This window comes from Panicum hallii, chromosome 4, assembly GCF_002211085.1.
Source record: "Panicum hallii strain FIL2 chromosome 4, PHallii_v3.1, whole genome shotgun sequence".
NCBI classification, from domain to species: Eukaryota; Viridiplantae; Streptophyta; class Magnoliopsida; order Poales; family Poaceae; genus Panicum; species Panicum hallii.
This window is the reverse complement of record NC_038045.1, coordinates 7,889,437-7,907,677: the sequence shown is the minus strand read 5'-3', so window position 1 is coordinate 7,907,677 and position 18,241 is coordinate 7,889,437. Positions and strand designations below refer to the sequence as shown.

Sequence of the window (18,241 nt, the reverse complement as noted above, 5' to 3'; positions counted from 1 at the left end):
TGTGCAGTGATATTCCTTGCTGAAACCGCGTGGTTAGGAAGTTTCCCTTCACCTTTTAATGGTTCGAATGAAAGAAACCTCCTGGTTTAAAGGTGGTGCCAAAAGTAAGCAGGTTATGTGCACGGCTAAAAGAAGGTGAAAGATGGCACAGGATTGGTGTATGCAAACTTTTCATGGTAGGAATTTGAGTAAACTCTTAACCTACGAGAATTGGAGTAGCGGTTAGATAACTCTAATCGATGCTTAGCCGCCCCAGATAAAGATATGATGCATATTTTGTAACTTGACAAAAATCTGAATGCATGTTCAATTTATTAGGGTGTGGATTGTCAAAACCGTATTTCAAAACATTTCTAAATGCCTGTTCAGTTTATTAGGAATATTTTGCAATTCTAATCAGTTTATTAGGCGTTGACTAAGGTACTCAAAATATTTCTAAATGCTTGTTCAGTTTATTATAGGATGTGCAATACTCCCCCTCCCAAATTATTATACAAATCTATATATTTAGAAAAATTAAAATGATTAATAATTTAGAACGAAGGAAGTGATGTCAAAATAGTATGTCCATCGAAATAAATTAGCATTTCCCGCCCTCTTCCGGGGTCAACAATGCGGACAAAAGCTGAGGGGTTTGAAATTTGAAATGCCTTGTGGACCAGGGTGAGTACGACCGGTACGGCGTCTAGCTCAAACCTGTAGTCTCCAAAAATTCCACATGAACGTGACTAGTGTTCAATGCTACGTCGGGGTGGACAAAGCAAAAATATCTTTCAAGCTCTGCAATTTTCCGATGTTACCCTTTGTTGGCATACCTGCATGCTAGTACCGCTTATATTTGAACTGAGAAAAAGTACTAGCAGCAAAATGCCTTTGAAGGCGTGCAATTTATCCAAGTGCAGCGAATCTTCGAACTTTGCCGTTTACGTGTATTTTTAACCTTTTCGAGTGTTGAGATTTACTTCCAGAAATAGGATGCTTCCGACATCGTATCATTCCACTCTGGGACCCGTTGATCGCTTGCTTTCATGGAACGCTTATCAATCCTTGTCTGAATGTGTTTCGTTCTTTTTGCGAGTTTGTCTATATCTTTTTTGCGAGTTTTGTTCGAGCCCAGTCTTAGTGTATAATTTTATGTTACAGTTATCAAGACTGGTAACTGAACCAGATGAGTTTTATGGTGATGAAACTTCTCTTACATCATATAAAATTGCCTTCTCTTTTTATCGCCATGTCAGTAAAATTGATGATGTTGCATAAATTTAATATCATAAAACTTTTTATAAAACCTCTATTAAAACTCGCTAAATATATGTTCCTATACTTCTTCGCGACGTAGAGTATTGGAAACGGAGGAGGTAGCGCTCGCTCGTGCGTCCCCCCGTGCCAGGCCGTTGGAGCAGTTTCCCACCCACCACAGTTATGTGTGTCCCGGTCTCCATGGCCGCAACTACCCCGCTTCCTCCACCTGCAACGCCTCGCTCCTCCCCAGCCTCTCCGGCTCCGCGGGCGACTCGATCATCACACTCGCATGGTGCATGGTGGAGCAAAGGTCTTTTTTTTTGAAAAGACGAGGCAGGTTTTCTTTTCTTTTTTTTTGTGTTTTTGAAAAGGAATGGAGCCAAGCCTTGCCGTCCTGCCCAGCAACAACCCACGACCTGGGCAACAGCACGTAGGCGACGCGCAATTCGACGAGCGCGTGGGATTATTTTTTTATTTCGTTTAGCGTTCAAAATATCCAAACCACTCCTAATTAATTACTCATACCGTGCTAATACAAGTGGCAAGAATAACAGTAATAATAAAAAACCGAAAATGAGAAATATTTTGGTGAAAATTGATGAAGCGGAAGGAAGCTAAACTTGCAGGCGTGGAGGACCCCGACGGTAAATACGGTTAAACAAGGGGCGGATTTAAAAGCACCGGAATTAATTAATCGGCTAATCTCTCTCTCCCCCTCCTCTTTCTCTCTCACCACCTCCCCACCTCGCGGCGCGGCCTCGCTAGTCGCTCCCCACCTCGTTCCCTCCTCCCTCCCTCCACCTCCCCACCCTTCTCGCTCCGCCCCCCACGCGTCGACGGCCGCCGCGGGAGAATCCCGAGGCCGGGATCGGACCCCCGCCAGCTCGCCGGACTCGCCGCCTCGGCGCTCCCTCCCTCCCTCTTCTGCGCCTCCGCGACCAGGTTGGTGGGCCGCGCCTTCCCTCCCACCCCTTCGTCATTCTCTCGAGATGGGTGCGAACGCCTCGGTTCCTGGTCCCGCGTGTTTCCCTCTCGCCCGTCCTCCTTTTTTCCTTCTCGTTTGCACCCGTTGCGGAGTTTCTCGGCCTGCAGTTTTTGTTGGTAATCTCTTCGTTTGATCCTTTTTTTCATGGATGGATTCGAGGGTGAATGTGTCGGTGCTGCGTACGGGTGTAATTTACGCGTTGTTTTAGAGATTCCAGGTTTTCGTGGCGCGGGATTGTGTTGTTTGATTTCGTTGTCTTTCCTTTTCTCTATCTCTCGCTTTTGTTTTTCCTGGATTTGCTGACGAGATCACGAGCTGATTCCCCCAATTCGCAGGTCCAATTCGCCCCGCGGCGTAGGAATCCCGTCCTAGATTCGATCGAGGGGCGGCAATGCCGGACTCCGCATAGCCGGAAATCGGGCGCTGACAGCCACCGCGGCGCCGAGATGGGCCGTTCCGGCGGGCGGCGGCGGGACCGCATGCGATGGAGCAAGCTCTACACCTTCAGCTGCTTCCGGGGCCACCACGGGGAGGCCGGCGCCGATGGGCCCTCCTCCGACGGCGCCGGCTCCCTCGGCGGCCCGGGGTTCTCGCGCGTCGTGCACTGCAACAACCCCGGCCTGCAGAAGCCGCTCAAGTATCCCACCAACTACATCACCACCACCAAGTACAACATCATCACCTTCTTCCCCAAGGCCATCTTCGAGCAGTTCCGGCGCGTCGCCAACCTCTACTTCCTCCTCACCGCCATCCTCTCGCTCACCCCAGTGTGCCCCTTCTCGGCCGTCAGCATGATCGCGCCCCTAGCCTTTGTTGTCGGGCTCAGCATGCTCAAGGAGGGGTTGGAGGACTGGCGCCGATTCATCCAGGACATGAAGGTGAACAACCGCAAGGTTTCCGTGCACAAGGGCGATGGTGAATTCGTGTATCGGCACTGGGAGGAACTTTGCGTCGGCGATGTGGTCAAGGTCGAGAAGGACCAGTTCTTCCCTGCTGATTTGCTGCTGCTGTCCTCGAGCTATGAAGATGGCATTTGCTATGTTGAGACGATGAACCTGGATGGCGAGACGAACCTCAAGGTGAAAAGGTCACTTGAGGCCACGCTGCCGTTGGAAGAAGACGAGTCATTTAAGGATTTACAGGCAGTGATACGCTGCGAGGATCCCAACCCAAGCTTGTACACATTCACTGGTAACTTTGAGTATGAGAGGCAGGTGTACGCCCTTGATCCGTTTCAGATACTTCTCAGGGACTCAAAGCTAAGGAACACATCCTTTATCTATGGAGTGGTCATCTTTACTGGCCATGACAGTAAAGTCATGCAGAATTCAACTGAGTCGCCATCCAAGAGGAGCAGGATTGAGAAGAAGATGGATTTAATCATATACATTCTGTTCACTGTGCTCGTCTTGATATCGCTCATTAGTTCAATCGGGTTTGCTGTGAGGATCAAGTTAGATTTGCCCCACTGGTGGTACTTGCAGCCACAGAACAGCAATAAATTGGATGATCCATCACGCCCTGCTCTTTCTGGGATATTCCATCTAATCACAGCACTCATTCTTTACGGGTATCTGATTCCAATCTCACTGTATGTCTCGATTGAACTCGTAAAAGTATTGCAAGCACATTTCATTAACCAGGATATTCATATGTTCGATGAAGACACGGGTAATACTGCTCAGGCCCGTACATCAAACTTGAACGAGGAGCTTGGTCAGGTTCATACAGTCTTATCGGATAAAACTGGCACTTTGACATGCAATCAGATGGACTTCTTGAAGTGTTCAATTGCTGGAGTTTCATATGGTGTGGGTTCAAGTGAAGTTGAAATTGCTGCTGCAAAGCAGATGGCATCAGGTGCTGATGAAAATGACATGCCTTTACAAGATATATGGGAGGAGAACAATGAGGATGAAATCGAGCTGGTAGAAGGAGTCAACTTTAGTGTTGGGAACAACCGAAAGTCCTCCATAAAAGGCTTCAGTTTTGAGGATGATCGTCTCATGCAAGGGAACTGGACCAAGGAGCCAAATTCTTCCACAATTCTACTCTTCTTCAGGATACTTGCTCTGTGTCACACAGCAATACCAGAGATAAATGAGGCAACTGGTTCTATTGCCTATGAAGCAGAATCACCTGATGAGGGTGCTTTTCTTGTGGCAGCCAGGGAATTTGGGTTTGAATTTTTCAAGCGAACACAATCAAGTGTCTTTGTCAGGGAGAAACACACTTCTTCACAGGGCACAATTGAGAGGTTACACACCAGTATTTGCCATTCTGTATGTGCTTATTTGTTCCTGTTACTTATTATTTATTTGTCATAATGAATAAGTATAATTTTAGGGAGTTCAAGATTCTCAATCTATTGGAATTCAATAGCAAAAGAAAACGGATGACAGTAATTCTGAAGGATGAAGATGATCAAATTCTTCTTTTTTGCAAAGGAGCAGACAGGTAGGACTTCTGTAACATTTTTTTTCCTTTGGTGATGCTTATGAATGAATTTATTTTAGCTAAGCCTTAGGCCATCTGCATTCAAATTTTGAAGTTTTATTTATTAAAGTGATAGCTTAAAAGTCCATCTTAAGTAGTAAATAAAGAAAAACCTCGACTTGTGGGGGGAAGACCGCCCCCATGGCATTGCACTAAGAAAGAAATCTCGGCTAAATCCGGCTGAGAAAACCCCTTGAACCCCGGCTTCACCCTATAGGGCCGCACCGCACCATAACCTGGGCTGACCGCGACCCACTGGGTTAGCGACCATTGCAACTACCCCCTAGTAGGAGGGCCCAAACCAACCACAAGTGCCACAGGCCGGCGCCCTGCCACTAGTTTTAAGATTGCCAGCGAGTTTTTTTTTGGCTGCCACCAGGATTTGAGGCCTGCAATGTTTTCTAGTCGTCCGACTAATCGCGATTAGTTGCGATTAGTCGGGCTTATCGGTCACTTGCTACCGATAAGGGCTAGTGACTAGAAAACCTAGTCGTCCGGTTAGTCGTCGACTAACCGTGATTAGTCGTCCGATTAGACTTGAAAACGATCTGATTTGAGAGTCTAATCATGGTCCTCGGCAAGTGGCTGGTGGGCTACTGGGCTGGCAGTTAGGCCTATTAGATTTTGGGCCTATTAGGTTTTGGGTATATATCTAACAGCTGCAGGTGCTGCCAAGCCACCTCACCCCAAAACGCCCGCCAGAACACACGCGCGGACACGCCCGTCCGCCCGCCAAAGTACAGGCCGCCGCCCGCCCGCCCGCCCGCCCAAAGGCTCGCTCGCTGGCGCATCCAGCCACCCAAGAGCACGCCGCCGCCAAGGAAACGCCCATGAGCTCCATGGCTCCCCGCTGCCCAGGAGCTCCATGCCTCCCCTCTGCCAGGAGATACCCGCTGCCCAGGAGCTCCCGCCAAAATTTGTGGTGTTAATGCTTGCTATATACTATGTACTGTATAGTATACATATCATATCGGTCCTGGATGTACAGGACGGCTACACAGATGACTAGGTTCGACTAAGCTCGACTAATCGGCCTAATCGACGACTAATCTCGACTAATCACCTTATCGGTGCCATGGCGACTAGGTTCGATTAGACGACTGTACAACATTGGAGCCCTGGTTGGTGTCTTCCTCAACTGGGAAGCTTACCATTACACTACAGTAGTGTTGGCTCTTAAGTAGTAAATTGTACATTTGATTACTTACAAGGTTCTGTCAACATGTTTGGCTGTCTATATTTGCTTCTTTTTACCTCAGCTTGACTATCCTTGCTTGTTCTTTGTTCCCAATGAAACAGCATCATATTTGATAGACTGGCCAAAAATGGAAGGATGTATGAAGTTGATACGACCAGGCATCTGAATGATTATGGTGAGGCAGGCCTGCGAACGTTAGCGTTATCATATAGGGTGCTTGAGGAATCAGAGTATTCTTCTTGGAATGCTGAGTTTCTTAAAGCAAAGACCACTATTGGGCCTGATAGAGAGTTGCAACTTGAACGAGTCTCTGATTTGATTGAAAGAGAGTTGATCCTTGTCGGTGCAACTGCAGTAGAGGACAAATTGCAAAAAGGGGTAAAAAAATACCGATGGACATTTCACATGCTATTAATTGCTTTGAGTTTTTCTAATTCCCGTGTTCTGCTGTGTGCTGTATTCAGGTTCCTCAGTGCATAGATCGTTTGGCGCAAGCAGGTCTCAAGATCTGGGTTCTGACAGGTGATAAGATGGAAACTGCAATTAACATTGGGTATGCTGCTGCCAAGTGGAAAATTTTCCTACACAAAAGTATTAGTTGTGAATAATAGTTTCCCATTTCTTTTTCAGTTATGCATGCAGTTTGTTAAGGCAAGGCATGAAACAAATATGTTTGTCCATACCCACTGGTGATCAGGTAGCCCAGGATGCAAAGAAGGTATCTTTGCACAACTTTTTTTTTCTTTTTACTGTAGTTTCTTTTTCACTGTAGGCGGCTTTAATCTACATGGTAATTCTGTTTATGGTGGGCTTTGCTTTCATCTTTGACAACTGAGCAGGCTGCAAAGGAGAGTCTCCTGTCACAAATCGCCAATGGGTCACAAATGGTCAAACTCGAGAAAGATCCAGATGCAGCATTTGCTCTAGTTATTGATGGAAAAGCTCTGGCATTTGCTTTGGAGGACGACATGAAGCACATGTTCTTGAACCTGGCAATAGAGTGTGCTTCTGTCATATGTTGCCGTGTGTCTCCAAAGCAGAAAGCACTGGTAGCTTCACCCGTCACCAACGGAATATCTGTGTTTGCTATATAAAACAATGTTGAGTTTGCTCTCCTTCACTTTGTAGGTGACTCGACTTGTCAAAGAAGGTGTAGGACAAACCACTTTAGCAATAGGTGATGGTGCAAATGACGTGGGCATGATTCAAGAAGCTGATATTGGAGTTGGTATAAGTGGGGTAGAGGGCATGCAGGTCAGTTGTTCAGATTATCATGATTCAATCCCTATCTAGTGCAGTGCTACTTTTAGATAACACCAAGGATTGGTGATTAGGTATGACTAACGTTGGTTCTTTTGCTTTACCAGGCGGTGATGGCTAGTGATTTTTCAATTTCTCAATTTCGGTTTCTTGAGCGACTTCTTGTCGTCCATGGACATTGGTGCTACAAGAGAATTGCCCAAATGGTACTTCCTGAAGCGCTTTTATTTCTTACATTTCATTGCATCTGATTCCTGTATATTTTAAGTGTCTTTACCAAGTCTTCTTTTCATTGAATTGCAGATCTGCTACTTCTTTTACAAGAATATTGCCTTTGGGCTTACAATATTTTACTTTGAGGCATTTGCTGGGTTTTCTGGGCAATCTGTATACGATGATTGGTTTATGCTGCTTTTCAATGTTGTTCTTACCTCGCTTCCTGTTATATCACTTGGGGTGTTTGAGCAAGATGTTTCATCTGAAATCTGCTTACAGGTATATGATAGAACAGCTGACTTATTTTAACCATACTGCTTTGGCATGTTTAGAATTGAAATGAAAGCTTTGTCCTGGAATGTGGGGTGTGTGTGTCCTCATTAAGACCAAAGAAACTAGTGAATTAGTGGAAACCCAAAAGATCACTTGCTAAACCTTGTTTCTTGAGAGCCGCAGTCTGATAGAACCACAATCATTTGTGACTGGGTGATCAGAAGATTATTTTGCACCCAGATGTTTATCATGTGTTCCTTCTTGGCTACCTCGCATGGAACCAAGTATAACAACACAATGATTTGATCTGGCTAAGAATATAAACTAAAAAAAAAATCATGAATCTTCCTTCAATCGACAAACAGTCATTTGTTCATGTTACTATGATTTGTATTGTTTTGGTTAGGCATATATCAATCTTTGGCTCTCCTTTCGTGCCAACCATTTGTATGAATCAAATGTTATTACCATCAAAAGATAGTTTCAGAATTAGGAATGGTTTGGCGTGCATTGAATACTTTTCCTTATTCTATGTTTAATAGAATTCTGTACCAGTAGTTAGATTATCTGCTTCAGGTATTCATGCACTCAAATAAAGTGCACAACTAACTCTATGGTGCCTTCATGGATACTATTGTAAAAACAGTTTTGAAATACACAACAAATTATAGCGAGTTAAATTATCTCAATTGTCGATGTTATGTTGGGAAACTTGACATGTTTTCAACATGTCTGAAACATCCCACATATTTAGTTTTTTATACAACTTAAGGCAAATTTATGTGGTTTGATGTCTTCCTTCAATTAGTTTGTCTACCATAGCATGTACTCGTTTGACTGTTTGTCAACATTGCTGCTTCTAACTTTTTCATATATCTATACTGACATGGCATGACTTACATTTTGCAGTTCCCAGCACTATATCAGCAAGGGCCAAAGAATCTTTTCTTTGATTGGTACCGGATCCTAGGATGGATGGCGAATGGCCTCTACTCATCTTTGGCCATATTCTTCCTCAACCTCTGCATATTCTATGATCAGGCAATCCGTGCTGGAGGGCAGACTGCGGACATGGCTGCAGTGGGAACTACCATGTTCACCTGCATCATCTGGGCTGTCAACATGCAGATTGCTCTAACAATGAGCCATTTCACATGGATTCAACATCTCTTTGTATGGGGCAGCATAACAACTTGGTATCTCTTCATCCTTGCCTATGGGATGACACTGAGGTCCCGTGACAACTATCAGATCTTGTTGGAAGTCCTTGGGCCAGCTCCCATATACTGGGCAGCAACGCTTCTGGTTACTGCTGCTTGCAACATCCCCTACCTGATTCATATATCCTACCAGAGATCGTGCAATCCACTTGATCACCATGTGATTCAAGAGATCAAGTACCTAAAGAAAGATGTCGAAGACCAGACAATGTGGAAGAGGGAGCGGTCGAAGGCCAGGCAGAAGACGAAGATTGGTTTCACCGCTAGGGTCGATGCGAAGATCAAGCAGATCAAGGGGAAATTGCATAAGAAAGGTCAATCCGCCCCATCCCTAACAATTCATACAGTATCATAGGAAATCTTGGTCACCTGACAGTCTCGTCGACAGTAGTTGCCACTTTGTTTGCTCCTGCAAGGCAGTGGTTTTTAGCTTCATTGAGCAATATAGTGAAATTTTTTCTTTTTTCTATTTCTTTATTTCTTCCCTGGGAAATTTTTTCTCTTTCTCCATTTGTGTAAGAAATGTTGGGGGTGTAATTGGTGGTGTTCACCCTAGTAGAAGCTCCAAAGCCAGCCGTGTAAAAAGTATAGCTCCGTTCAGTTGGGAAAACAACCTATTGAGATAGCTAACAACATATGTATATCTGCAATTTTGATTGTTGCCTATTCATGTATTGTAGTTGTTTGACATCCATGTTTACTGTGGACTGTGGTGCTGATAATAGTATCTGTTCTTATTGTCGGTAGTGTATATAGAAGGTGATGCACTCTACTCACGCTAGGCATGATGTTGCCTCACCTAGCCAAAGCTGTTGGTAGCAAGTATACAGTACTATCTGAAAGTTGCCAACTTTGGCTTTAAAGTGATTCAACATTTCCCATTTTGAAGTTCAAAGACAGAAGTTAACTGAAGTTATAGTGTGTGTTCAATTAATTGCCAAACTTTAATAAGTCTTAACTTCTCACTATATCTGCTAATTGATTGTTCTTCACCACAGTTCAGGGCTAATTCCAGTAAATTGTATCATGGTGTTATGTAGAAGACTGCTATGTCACTAGGGCAGCGGTCCTGTATTTTTTATCTCAAATCCAGCAACAACCACTAAATCGTACCCCGTACTTTTAATATAATAGGGTGTCCCTCCTTTTTCTTCTCATTTTATTCTTCTGAATCCACTCCAATCGCTGGATCCGCCGAGGCACATAGATTCGAGGCTGGATCTACCTCCTCTGTGGCCTCGAGCTCCACACAAGCGGGTCAGGTGAAGAGTGGTTTTATCGATTTTGGGAGAAGGGTGGTAGGCAAGCATCTTCGATTCAAGGGGAAGGGCCGAACGGTGAGCGGCATGGAGCTTCCATCCATGCGTACGAGAGAGGAGGGCAAGAAAAAGAGAGAAACTGTAGAGTACGGGCATGTAGAGACCTCCCAGGTCTAGAGGCTCTGGGTTGAAATTTGGAGGTCTCCCTATAATAGGGATCCTATTAGGGACTTTGCTGGAGTTTATTTTTTGATCTCAGCCTTCAAAATTAAAGTAGTAGCTTTGTTTATAGGATATGTTGGAGGTGCTCTAAGCATTTCAATCTCATTAAGTGAGATGCCACATAGGTTAAACCAATGACATGTTAAGTAATTTATAAAGAGAGAGAGAAGGAATGAGTTTCATCTATATGAAATTTGGTATACACAGTTTATATATAGATACATACACACACATATATCGTGGAAACGAAATAAACCCCCCCCCCCACGATGATCGAACTATTTCAAAATACAATGCAAGAATTAAATGCTATGTTAGAACATGTAAAACTATGGAATGAAATTGGACACTGGGGTGCTTCTTCCATTCATCAAACCAAACCTTCTTAGATGACGTGGCACTCTTAGAAATCGCAAAATGAAACTTCCCATTAGAAATAGCTTCTATCGAATTGTTGTTTGCCATGCCACTCAAAAACAGTTCATTGCTATGCCCTTATGTGATTGTGTCTATTTTTCTAGTTTTGGATATCAACCAAACAGGTATCTCCATGATATTGCATCTTCCTTCTTTTGTTTAACTCCGTGCCATAGTGGAACTCATTAATATACATGGCATAATGCACTCGAATTAGTGTAAGAGAGCTACATTCTTCTCATAAGTAGTTAGTTGGTGACCCATTTATCATGAATAGTAATTCATTGCTAAGAGTCGTCCTTTAGATGAGATGATAGATTTTCATCACTAAAATGTACCTTGCTCGGTGGCAATATGGTAGCCACCTTAGTTTGATTGAAAATCCAAGTGTTCTCAAACTTATAAGGGCACACTTTAGTGTCACACATTGTCCGCCAAATAAATATTCCCAATGTCCCTTCATCTTATTTTATTTTTTGTTTGAAACTCAGGCTACATGATTTTGTAACGTGCAATGCTAGTTCAAAGATGAAAGGGAAAAAAATAGGTGTAATACATTAGCATTAAAAGAGAAATAATAACCGTCTAATTTACAAAGACCTATGTGGTCCACATTCCGGTGGTTTGAGCCATGAAACATCCAAATGTATAGTGATTAGATCTAGCATTGGAAGTGTCAAATATAGGATTGGAGGTCTCAAGTATAGTGTACCAAATAAAACCATAGCTACTTCTTTATTCTCCCTCTTCTCTAATTATTTTAGATCACCTCCCAAAAGCTCCACTGCTTGCTCGACAATGACGAGTCCAGCCCACCAATTCTACCAAAGTCATATTTTCTCATCACCAACAAGTTATATGATCACATCTTCATCCTATCACGTCGGCTACCGAATCCGTTGCCACTTGCCTCTATCATATGAATCTTACTTTGGTAGACTTGGTACCATAGCACCTCGTGCAACTAGGAGGAGGGTGTCCCTCATCTCCCGTGGTCGGCGGTGACCCATCAAACCCACCCACCTCTCGCGCTTTACCATCTTGTCTAGGTGAGCACCAGCGTTGCTGAGCCAGCCTACTGTCATAACCTTTCCTATCCCGTGAAACTATGGGTTAAAACTCTCAAAATCCTAATCTCTACCTTGGGAGAGGAGATTATTGTTGCTAGAGATTATGAACTGGTTGGATGGAGCACAAATCGTTAGATATGATCAAATAGTTTTAAAATAACTATTCATCCTCCTTAAAACACCCAAATGTTATTTAGAATTTACAATTTACAGCATTATTCGCTTTGCGAATAGAGAGGTGAGTCGTGTTTTTTTCTTGGCTACTAGCCCAAGTTGGAATTTTTAATTAAAATTCAATTAAATTATTTGAGATAACAAACTATGAGCTAAAGATTTAAATAAACTTTCAAGATAGTAGTTTCACTTTGAAATTACATAATTTAACCTTCTAGAGCATGATTTGAAGCATAATTAAGCTGATACCGTGATATAGAAGAACGGGCCGACGCGGTTCTCCTACTGTCGGCTAGGAGAAGCCGGCTGCGGGTTTGCCAGCAGCATCTCTCCACGGGCCACCAGCATCTCTCCACGGGCGCTGGGATGCAGGCACGAATCGTGGCGCGCATCCAACGACGTCAGCCAACCCAACGTGTCGTAACCCAGCCGAACCACCGCAAGCTATCATCTCTGCGCTGTGCCCTCTACCGGCTCCACCCTCGCCGCCATTTCCCCTCTCTCGGTCTCTCCCCCCACGCCCTCACGCTCTCACCGAAGCGCCGCCGCTAGGGTTTGCTCCGCCAGCCGTGAACCCTAAACCCTACTGCTCTGCTCCCTTCCCTACAGCGCAGGCCACTACTCAGCAGTCTAGCTGCTACGCTTAGCTCCCCGCCTCGATCGGGAGCTAGGGTTTTACTCGCCCCCAATCTCGGGTGGTTTCGGGCCGGCGGCGACGCGGCATGGCGGGGTACGGGGAGGAGAACCAGGACGCCATGAACGGGTACGAGGAGGAGGAGGAGGAGGAAGAGGTGGAGGAGGTCGAGGAGGTCTACGAGGAAGAGGAGGAGGAAGGGGACGGGGAGGCGGACGATGGGGCTGCGGCCGCGGGCGCGGAGGAGGCGGCGTCGGCGCCGGATCCTGCTGAGATGAGAAGCGGAGGTGGAGGTCGAGGCCTAGCGGATGTTGTTGGGGATGCTGACGCCGGCGGCGAGGAAGGGAGGGATGCAGATTCTGGGGGCGGCGACGCCTCGGGGTGAGTTCCTTGGGCTCATAGGTTTATTGTTTGGTCCGGTCAGTTGGATTGGACTAGGTGTGGCTGATAGTTTTGGTTTGGTGCATCCTTGTATGCGCTTTTGCAGGAAGATTTTCGTAGGGGGTGTAGCCTGGGAGACCACCGAAGGTAGCAAGCAATTCTTTTGGGGATCTGCTAAATAAGAGGCTGTCTTAGTTTGTATCTAGTGAAATGTTGCAACCACGTATAATCTATTGTGGGAGGAAATATAGTACAAAGTAAAGAATATTTAGTAGATACTTTGTCAGTAAAAGGAAAATTACATTGTAACATGTTGCCCTGAAAAGATGTAGGTGTTTTGACGTTACTTATTAACTTTTGAATTGAGTTGCATGATTCACTGATACGGTATGGTTTTGCTTGGGTAGGCTAACGTATATGGCAAAATCTCTATGAGTTGGGAGCTATAACTGCCTTCTCATACTGAGGGAAGCATGCCTATACTTTGTTTCGTGTTGGTATTCTTACTGAAATAGTAACACATGAACAGTGGAATTTGATGATTTGAGAAGACTTGGTTATGAACTTCAGAAACATAATATGCCTTCTATATATTTAGGAGTTATACAAAATTGCTACACAATTTTTCTCTAATCATTAAATTGGTTCTAAGATGCTGTTCGAGGCCTTGTCTGCTTAATATTTTTCATTCTAATCAGCTATATATAGTGATGTAATGCATGTAGCCATCATAAACAGCTACTAATTTCTGCTTTATTTCTTGCAATTATTCGGTGACATCTAATTGCTGAGAATTTGTAGTCTGCCCAATGATTAATAGTTTGTGACTGATGAGTTTGCATAGATGTGCTGAAATGCATATGGTTTGAACTGTGGATCAGGAAATGTCTTTTATTTGATCAATTGAATGGCAATTAAGTGGAGGCATGCCTTGAGATTTACTATTTATTTTCGTTTTTGTGTTTATTGATGTTCTAAGGTGGAGTTGGCTTGTCCAGTGCTGTATTAATAGATATTTGTCGATTTTGTATTCTGATCATGGGATCATCATGGTGTTAGTGTTAAACTTTTAAGTGTGCAATATTGCATGGTCAATGATCTGTAGCCAACTATAATTGGTTATCATCCAAACCTGTTCCGTAACTGTCTGTGAGCCTTTTATTAAGCATGTCACTCATTCAAACCTTCTTATGGTTTGCTGGGGCCTGCTATCTACAGCAGCTAAAGAATCATTATATAGATTGCTGATCTTATAACATGGGTTTGATATTTATGTTCTCTTTATTTGTTTCGCCTCAGAGTGGCACTCATTTTTTCTGCTTGTCTTTCTTATTATCCATTTGTTTGTTTGCAGAAACGTTCACTAAACATTTTCAGAAGTATGGTGCAATAACTGATTCCGTTATCATGAAGGACAAGCATACGAAGATGCCTCGTGGATTTGGATTTGTCACATTTTCCGATCCATCTGTGATTGATAGGGTTCTAGAGGATGAACATGTCATAGATGGAAGATCGGTGCGACATCTATGTTCAACATCCAAAAGTTGTGAACTTAACTTTGGACTATATTCTGACTTTTTATATTTATCAAGGTTGAAGTCAAAAGGACTGTCCCAAAAGAGGAGATGTCAACAAAAGATGGTCCTAAGACAAAAAAGATCTTTGTGGGTGGTATCCCGCCATCTCTTACTGAAGGTTGTTAGAGACTCTGAAGAATTTTTCTTTCGAGCAGAAGCTATCTCACCAGTTTGTCGCATAGTCATAGTATTCACAAATATTAAGCCATAATAACTTAATTCCCAAGCATTTCAAATTGTTGGGTCTTGAAACTATTTGTTTCAAAAGCAAAACATGACTGATATTATCTTTCCAGATAAATTGAAGGAGCACTTCTCCTCATATGGGAAGGTGGTTGAGCATCAGATTATGCTTGACCATAGCACTGGGCGTTCACGAGGCTTTGGATTTGTCACGTTTGAAAGTGAAGATGCTGTTGAAAGGGTTATGTCACAGGGGAGAATGCATGATCTTGGAGGGAAACAGGTCAATTTCTTCACATTGCAATGTGTTGTCCCTGATACTAAATATCATTGACTTGTTAGCAGCTTTTAGGTTTAATATGCAAGTGCTAATTTGCATATTGTTAATAACTTTACTATTGGTGTTTTTCATTTAATTCAGTTAGTAATCTTGATATATGGTTTTCTGTCTGTACAATGTGTAATTCATGTGTTTGGATTTTGAACATCGTTCATTGTTTTTTAACCATATGACAAAGTACAGTGTTTTAACTGCAACATGCAGTGTGAATGTTGTTGATCTGATACTTCTTTTTGGGAGTATTGTCTATGGTGCTAGTTCTACCATTCTATGTACAAAGGCGTGTACTGTTATTCTGGCACCTTCTTGGCATTATGAGATATTACTATGCATTTTAAGGAGAAGGTTACTGAAAACGCATTATCCTGGATTCTATAGCAATCAGCACTCAAATAGTTTAAGCACATGATTTTGGTTCATATATATGAAAAAAAAAATGCTGCTTCTGCTGTGCTCTTGCATAACCCCTTTTCCAATAGTATACTCCTTTCAATATAGCAGAAAGAGCAAACAAGCCTTGAGACAGCAGTTTTCTCTTCCAGTTGTTTAGGGTTTAGGGCTTTAGGATTCAGGATATAGTATGTTGTTGTAGGACATACATATGGTAAGTTATATGTTGTTGTACATTTCTGTATGCCAACACTTTAAACAGTTGGTGAGCTTGCGCCAGCTGAGCTACAAAATAAATGGCCTAAAGCAAATATTTGTTTGATGGTGGTAATAAAAAATATGGCAAAGTCCGGTTTACACCTTCAAACTATCGTAAAAGTTCGATTTTCAACCTTCAACTACAAAACCAGACAAGAGAGGCCATCCAACTGTCGAAACCGGGCAAATTTGGCCCTTAGCGTGGTTTCAAAGGTGGTTTTGTATTTTTCTAAAAAAATTAAAAAATTCTAATTAGATCTAAAAAATCAAAACTAATTCATTTTAAATCATAAAAATATGAAACTAGTACCAAAATTTTTCTAAAAATGTAACCTATCTATTATTGCTCTATTTGAATCTTATTTATTCAAAAATAATAGGCATAACTACAAGCAACCAAATACTATGAACATTAAAAAATTGGATCTGAATAAGTGACAAGTATAGTGCCAATAGATAGGTTACATTTTTAGAAAACTTTTGATTTCCATTTCGTATTTTTTATTTAAATGAATTACTTATGAATTTTTAGTTTAAATTTGAATATTTTTAATTTTTATAAAATGGAAAATCACCTTCGAAACCATCCAAAGGGCCAAATTTGCTTGGTTTTGGCATTTGGATGGCCTCTGTTATTCGGTCTTGTAGTTGAAGGTTGAAAATCAGACTTTTGTGGTAGTTCGAGGGTGTAAATCAGACTTTTCCCTAGAAAATAATAATTAATATGGCAGGAAAGTAAATGAATCAGGCCTCTGTATGGAAACAAGTTAGAATTTTACCTGCATGATGTCATTGCGAGGATCACTTGACCTGTCTGCATCATATGCCAGGATCACTTGGTATCACTTTAACATTTTTCACAATAAAAACTTAAAAATATTCCTGGTTCAGGTTGTCTGTGGTACTTTCTGCATGCAACCACTCCTTAGTACTAGAGCTAGGCTAATTAAGGTGCATCGCCTTCTTTTGGTTAGAAGCTACATATGCCTTATAGTATTTTCTGTTATATTTAAAGTATCATTGCAGCAGGAGTTTGCTCGAAAACTGTTTCGTTTACTTCACCAACCGCTTTGTAATTTTGCAGGTTGAAATAAAGAAAGCTGAGCCAAAGAAACCTGGTGGGGGTGATTCAAGCTCAAACGGGAGATATAGTCGTGGGGGTGGTGGTCACCGTGATTCTTACCGTGGTAGTGGTGGTGGCGGCTCTGGGAGCAGCAGTGGTGGTGGCTATGGATATGGAGGTGGCTACCGATCAGCTGCAGCCTATTATGGCAGCACAGCTTATGGCGCATATGGCAGAGGATATGGATACGGCAATACTGCTGGCTATGGGTCTGGTTATGGCTCAGTTTATGGTGGTTCCATGTATGGTGGTCCATACGGCGCATACGGGGCATATGGCGGTGCCTATGGAGGTGGTGCATATGGTGCACCAGGAGGCTACGGCGGTGCAGGAGGATATGGCGGATACGGTGGGGCTGGAGGCATGGGTGGTGGTGGTAGCACTGGCGGTCGGGGCTCGAGGTACCACCCTTATGGAAAATGATCATCAATTCATAGCGGTTTTCTAGGATCTGATAATAAAGAGTCCTATACCTTACCTCATTTCTGCTACTGAGAAAATGGAACATTCCATTCACTTCGTCTGAGTCAGCGGCATCAGAACATTGTTTTTTTTCTGGAACTTAGCATTGCACTGTGTCCGGCAAGAAATATCGTAGGCTATAGTCGCCGAACCCTGAACTACCCCCTGAGCTTTCTGTAGAAGCTGCAGCTAAAACTCCTGTTGTATTCTTGTAGCCTGCTATGAACCTTAGAACCCTTGAACCAAACTTTGTGGTAGTAGAAATATGGTGCGATGGAACATATGTATGTTGATGTAACATTCGCTCACTGATTGGCTGACTGTTGCTGTCTCTTCTTATATGTGGAGAGAAGCTTCTGAAAAGGATTGGACTAATGCTTCTAAAGTTCTAATTGGATATTCTATTATGTTATTGCATTTCGGATCTGAATACATGCGATGTGGGTAATGCTGCAGGTTTGATTCTCTCCATACTGTTGTTGGTATGTACTCGTGTGTTCTAAAATGCATTCTTATGTTATTGCATTTCTGAGCTGAATACATGTTATGTTATTGCAGATTTGATTATCTAACTTTAATGAAGTTTCTAGAAAAATATACAAATATTTACAACATCTAATTAGTTTATTGAGATTCATAAAAAAACTTGCTAATGTATTTATTGGGTATTGTAGATGTTATTAATTTTTTCTATAAATTTTATGGAAGTTACAAAATTTGACGTGAGACAAACGATAGCAGAATTAGGAGTAATTATATTTTGCATTAATTTTCTTCTATGTTTGAAGTACTCCCTCCATCCTAATAGAAATATAACTCTTGCTTTCTGATAAGTCAAAAAATTTAAATTCAATTTCA

At 42.7% G+C, this 18,241-nt stretch overlaps 2 protein-coding genes across 2 annotated transcripts; both read left to right on the top strand.

Moving 5' to 3' along the window:
- Window positions 1-1,980: 1,980 nt before the first annotated feature.
- Window positions 1,981-9,582, top strand: LOC112889073 (probable phospholipid-transporting ATPase 4). The gene is made up of 11 exons (XM_025955557.1): window positions 1,981-2,184; window positions 2,563-4,484; window positions 4,574-4,684; window positions 6,023-6,299; window positions 6,386-6,474; window positions 6,552-6,639; window positions 6,761-6,970; window positions 7,050-7,175; window positions 7,289-7,387; window positions 7,485-7,676; window positions 8,580-9,582. Exons 2-11 carry the CDS (start codon window positions 2,674-2,676, stop codon window positions 9,243-9,245), a joined length of 3,669 nt encoding a protein of 1,222 aa, XP_025811342.1. The 5' UTR covers window positions 1,981-2,184; window positions 2,563-2,673; the 3' UTR covers window positions 9,246-9,582.
- Window positions 9,583-12,492: 2,910 nt separating this feature from the next.
- On the top strand, window positions 12,493-17,795 carry LOC112891183 (heterogeneous nuclear ribonucleoprotein 1-like). Its single transcript, XM_025958114.1, has 6 exons — window positions 12,493-13,047; window positions 13,154-13,194; window positions 14,402-14,565; window positions 14,643-14,745; window positions 14,924-15,093; window positions 16,883-17,795. The coding sequence occupies exons 1-6, from the start codon at window positions 12,755-12,757 to the stop codon at window positions 17,342-17,344; spliced, it is 1,233 nt and encodes a 410-aa protein (XP_025813899.1). The 5' UTR covers window positions 12,493-12,754; the 3' UTR covers window positions 17,345-17,795.
- Window positions 17,796-18,241: the final 446 nt, after the last annotated feature.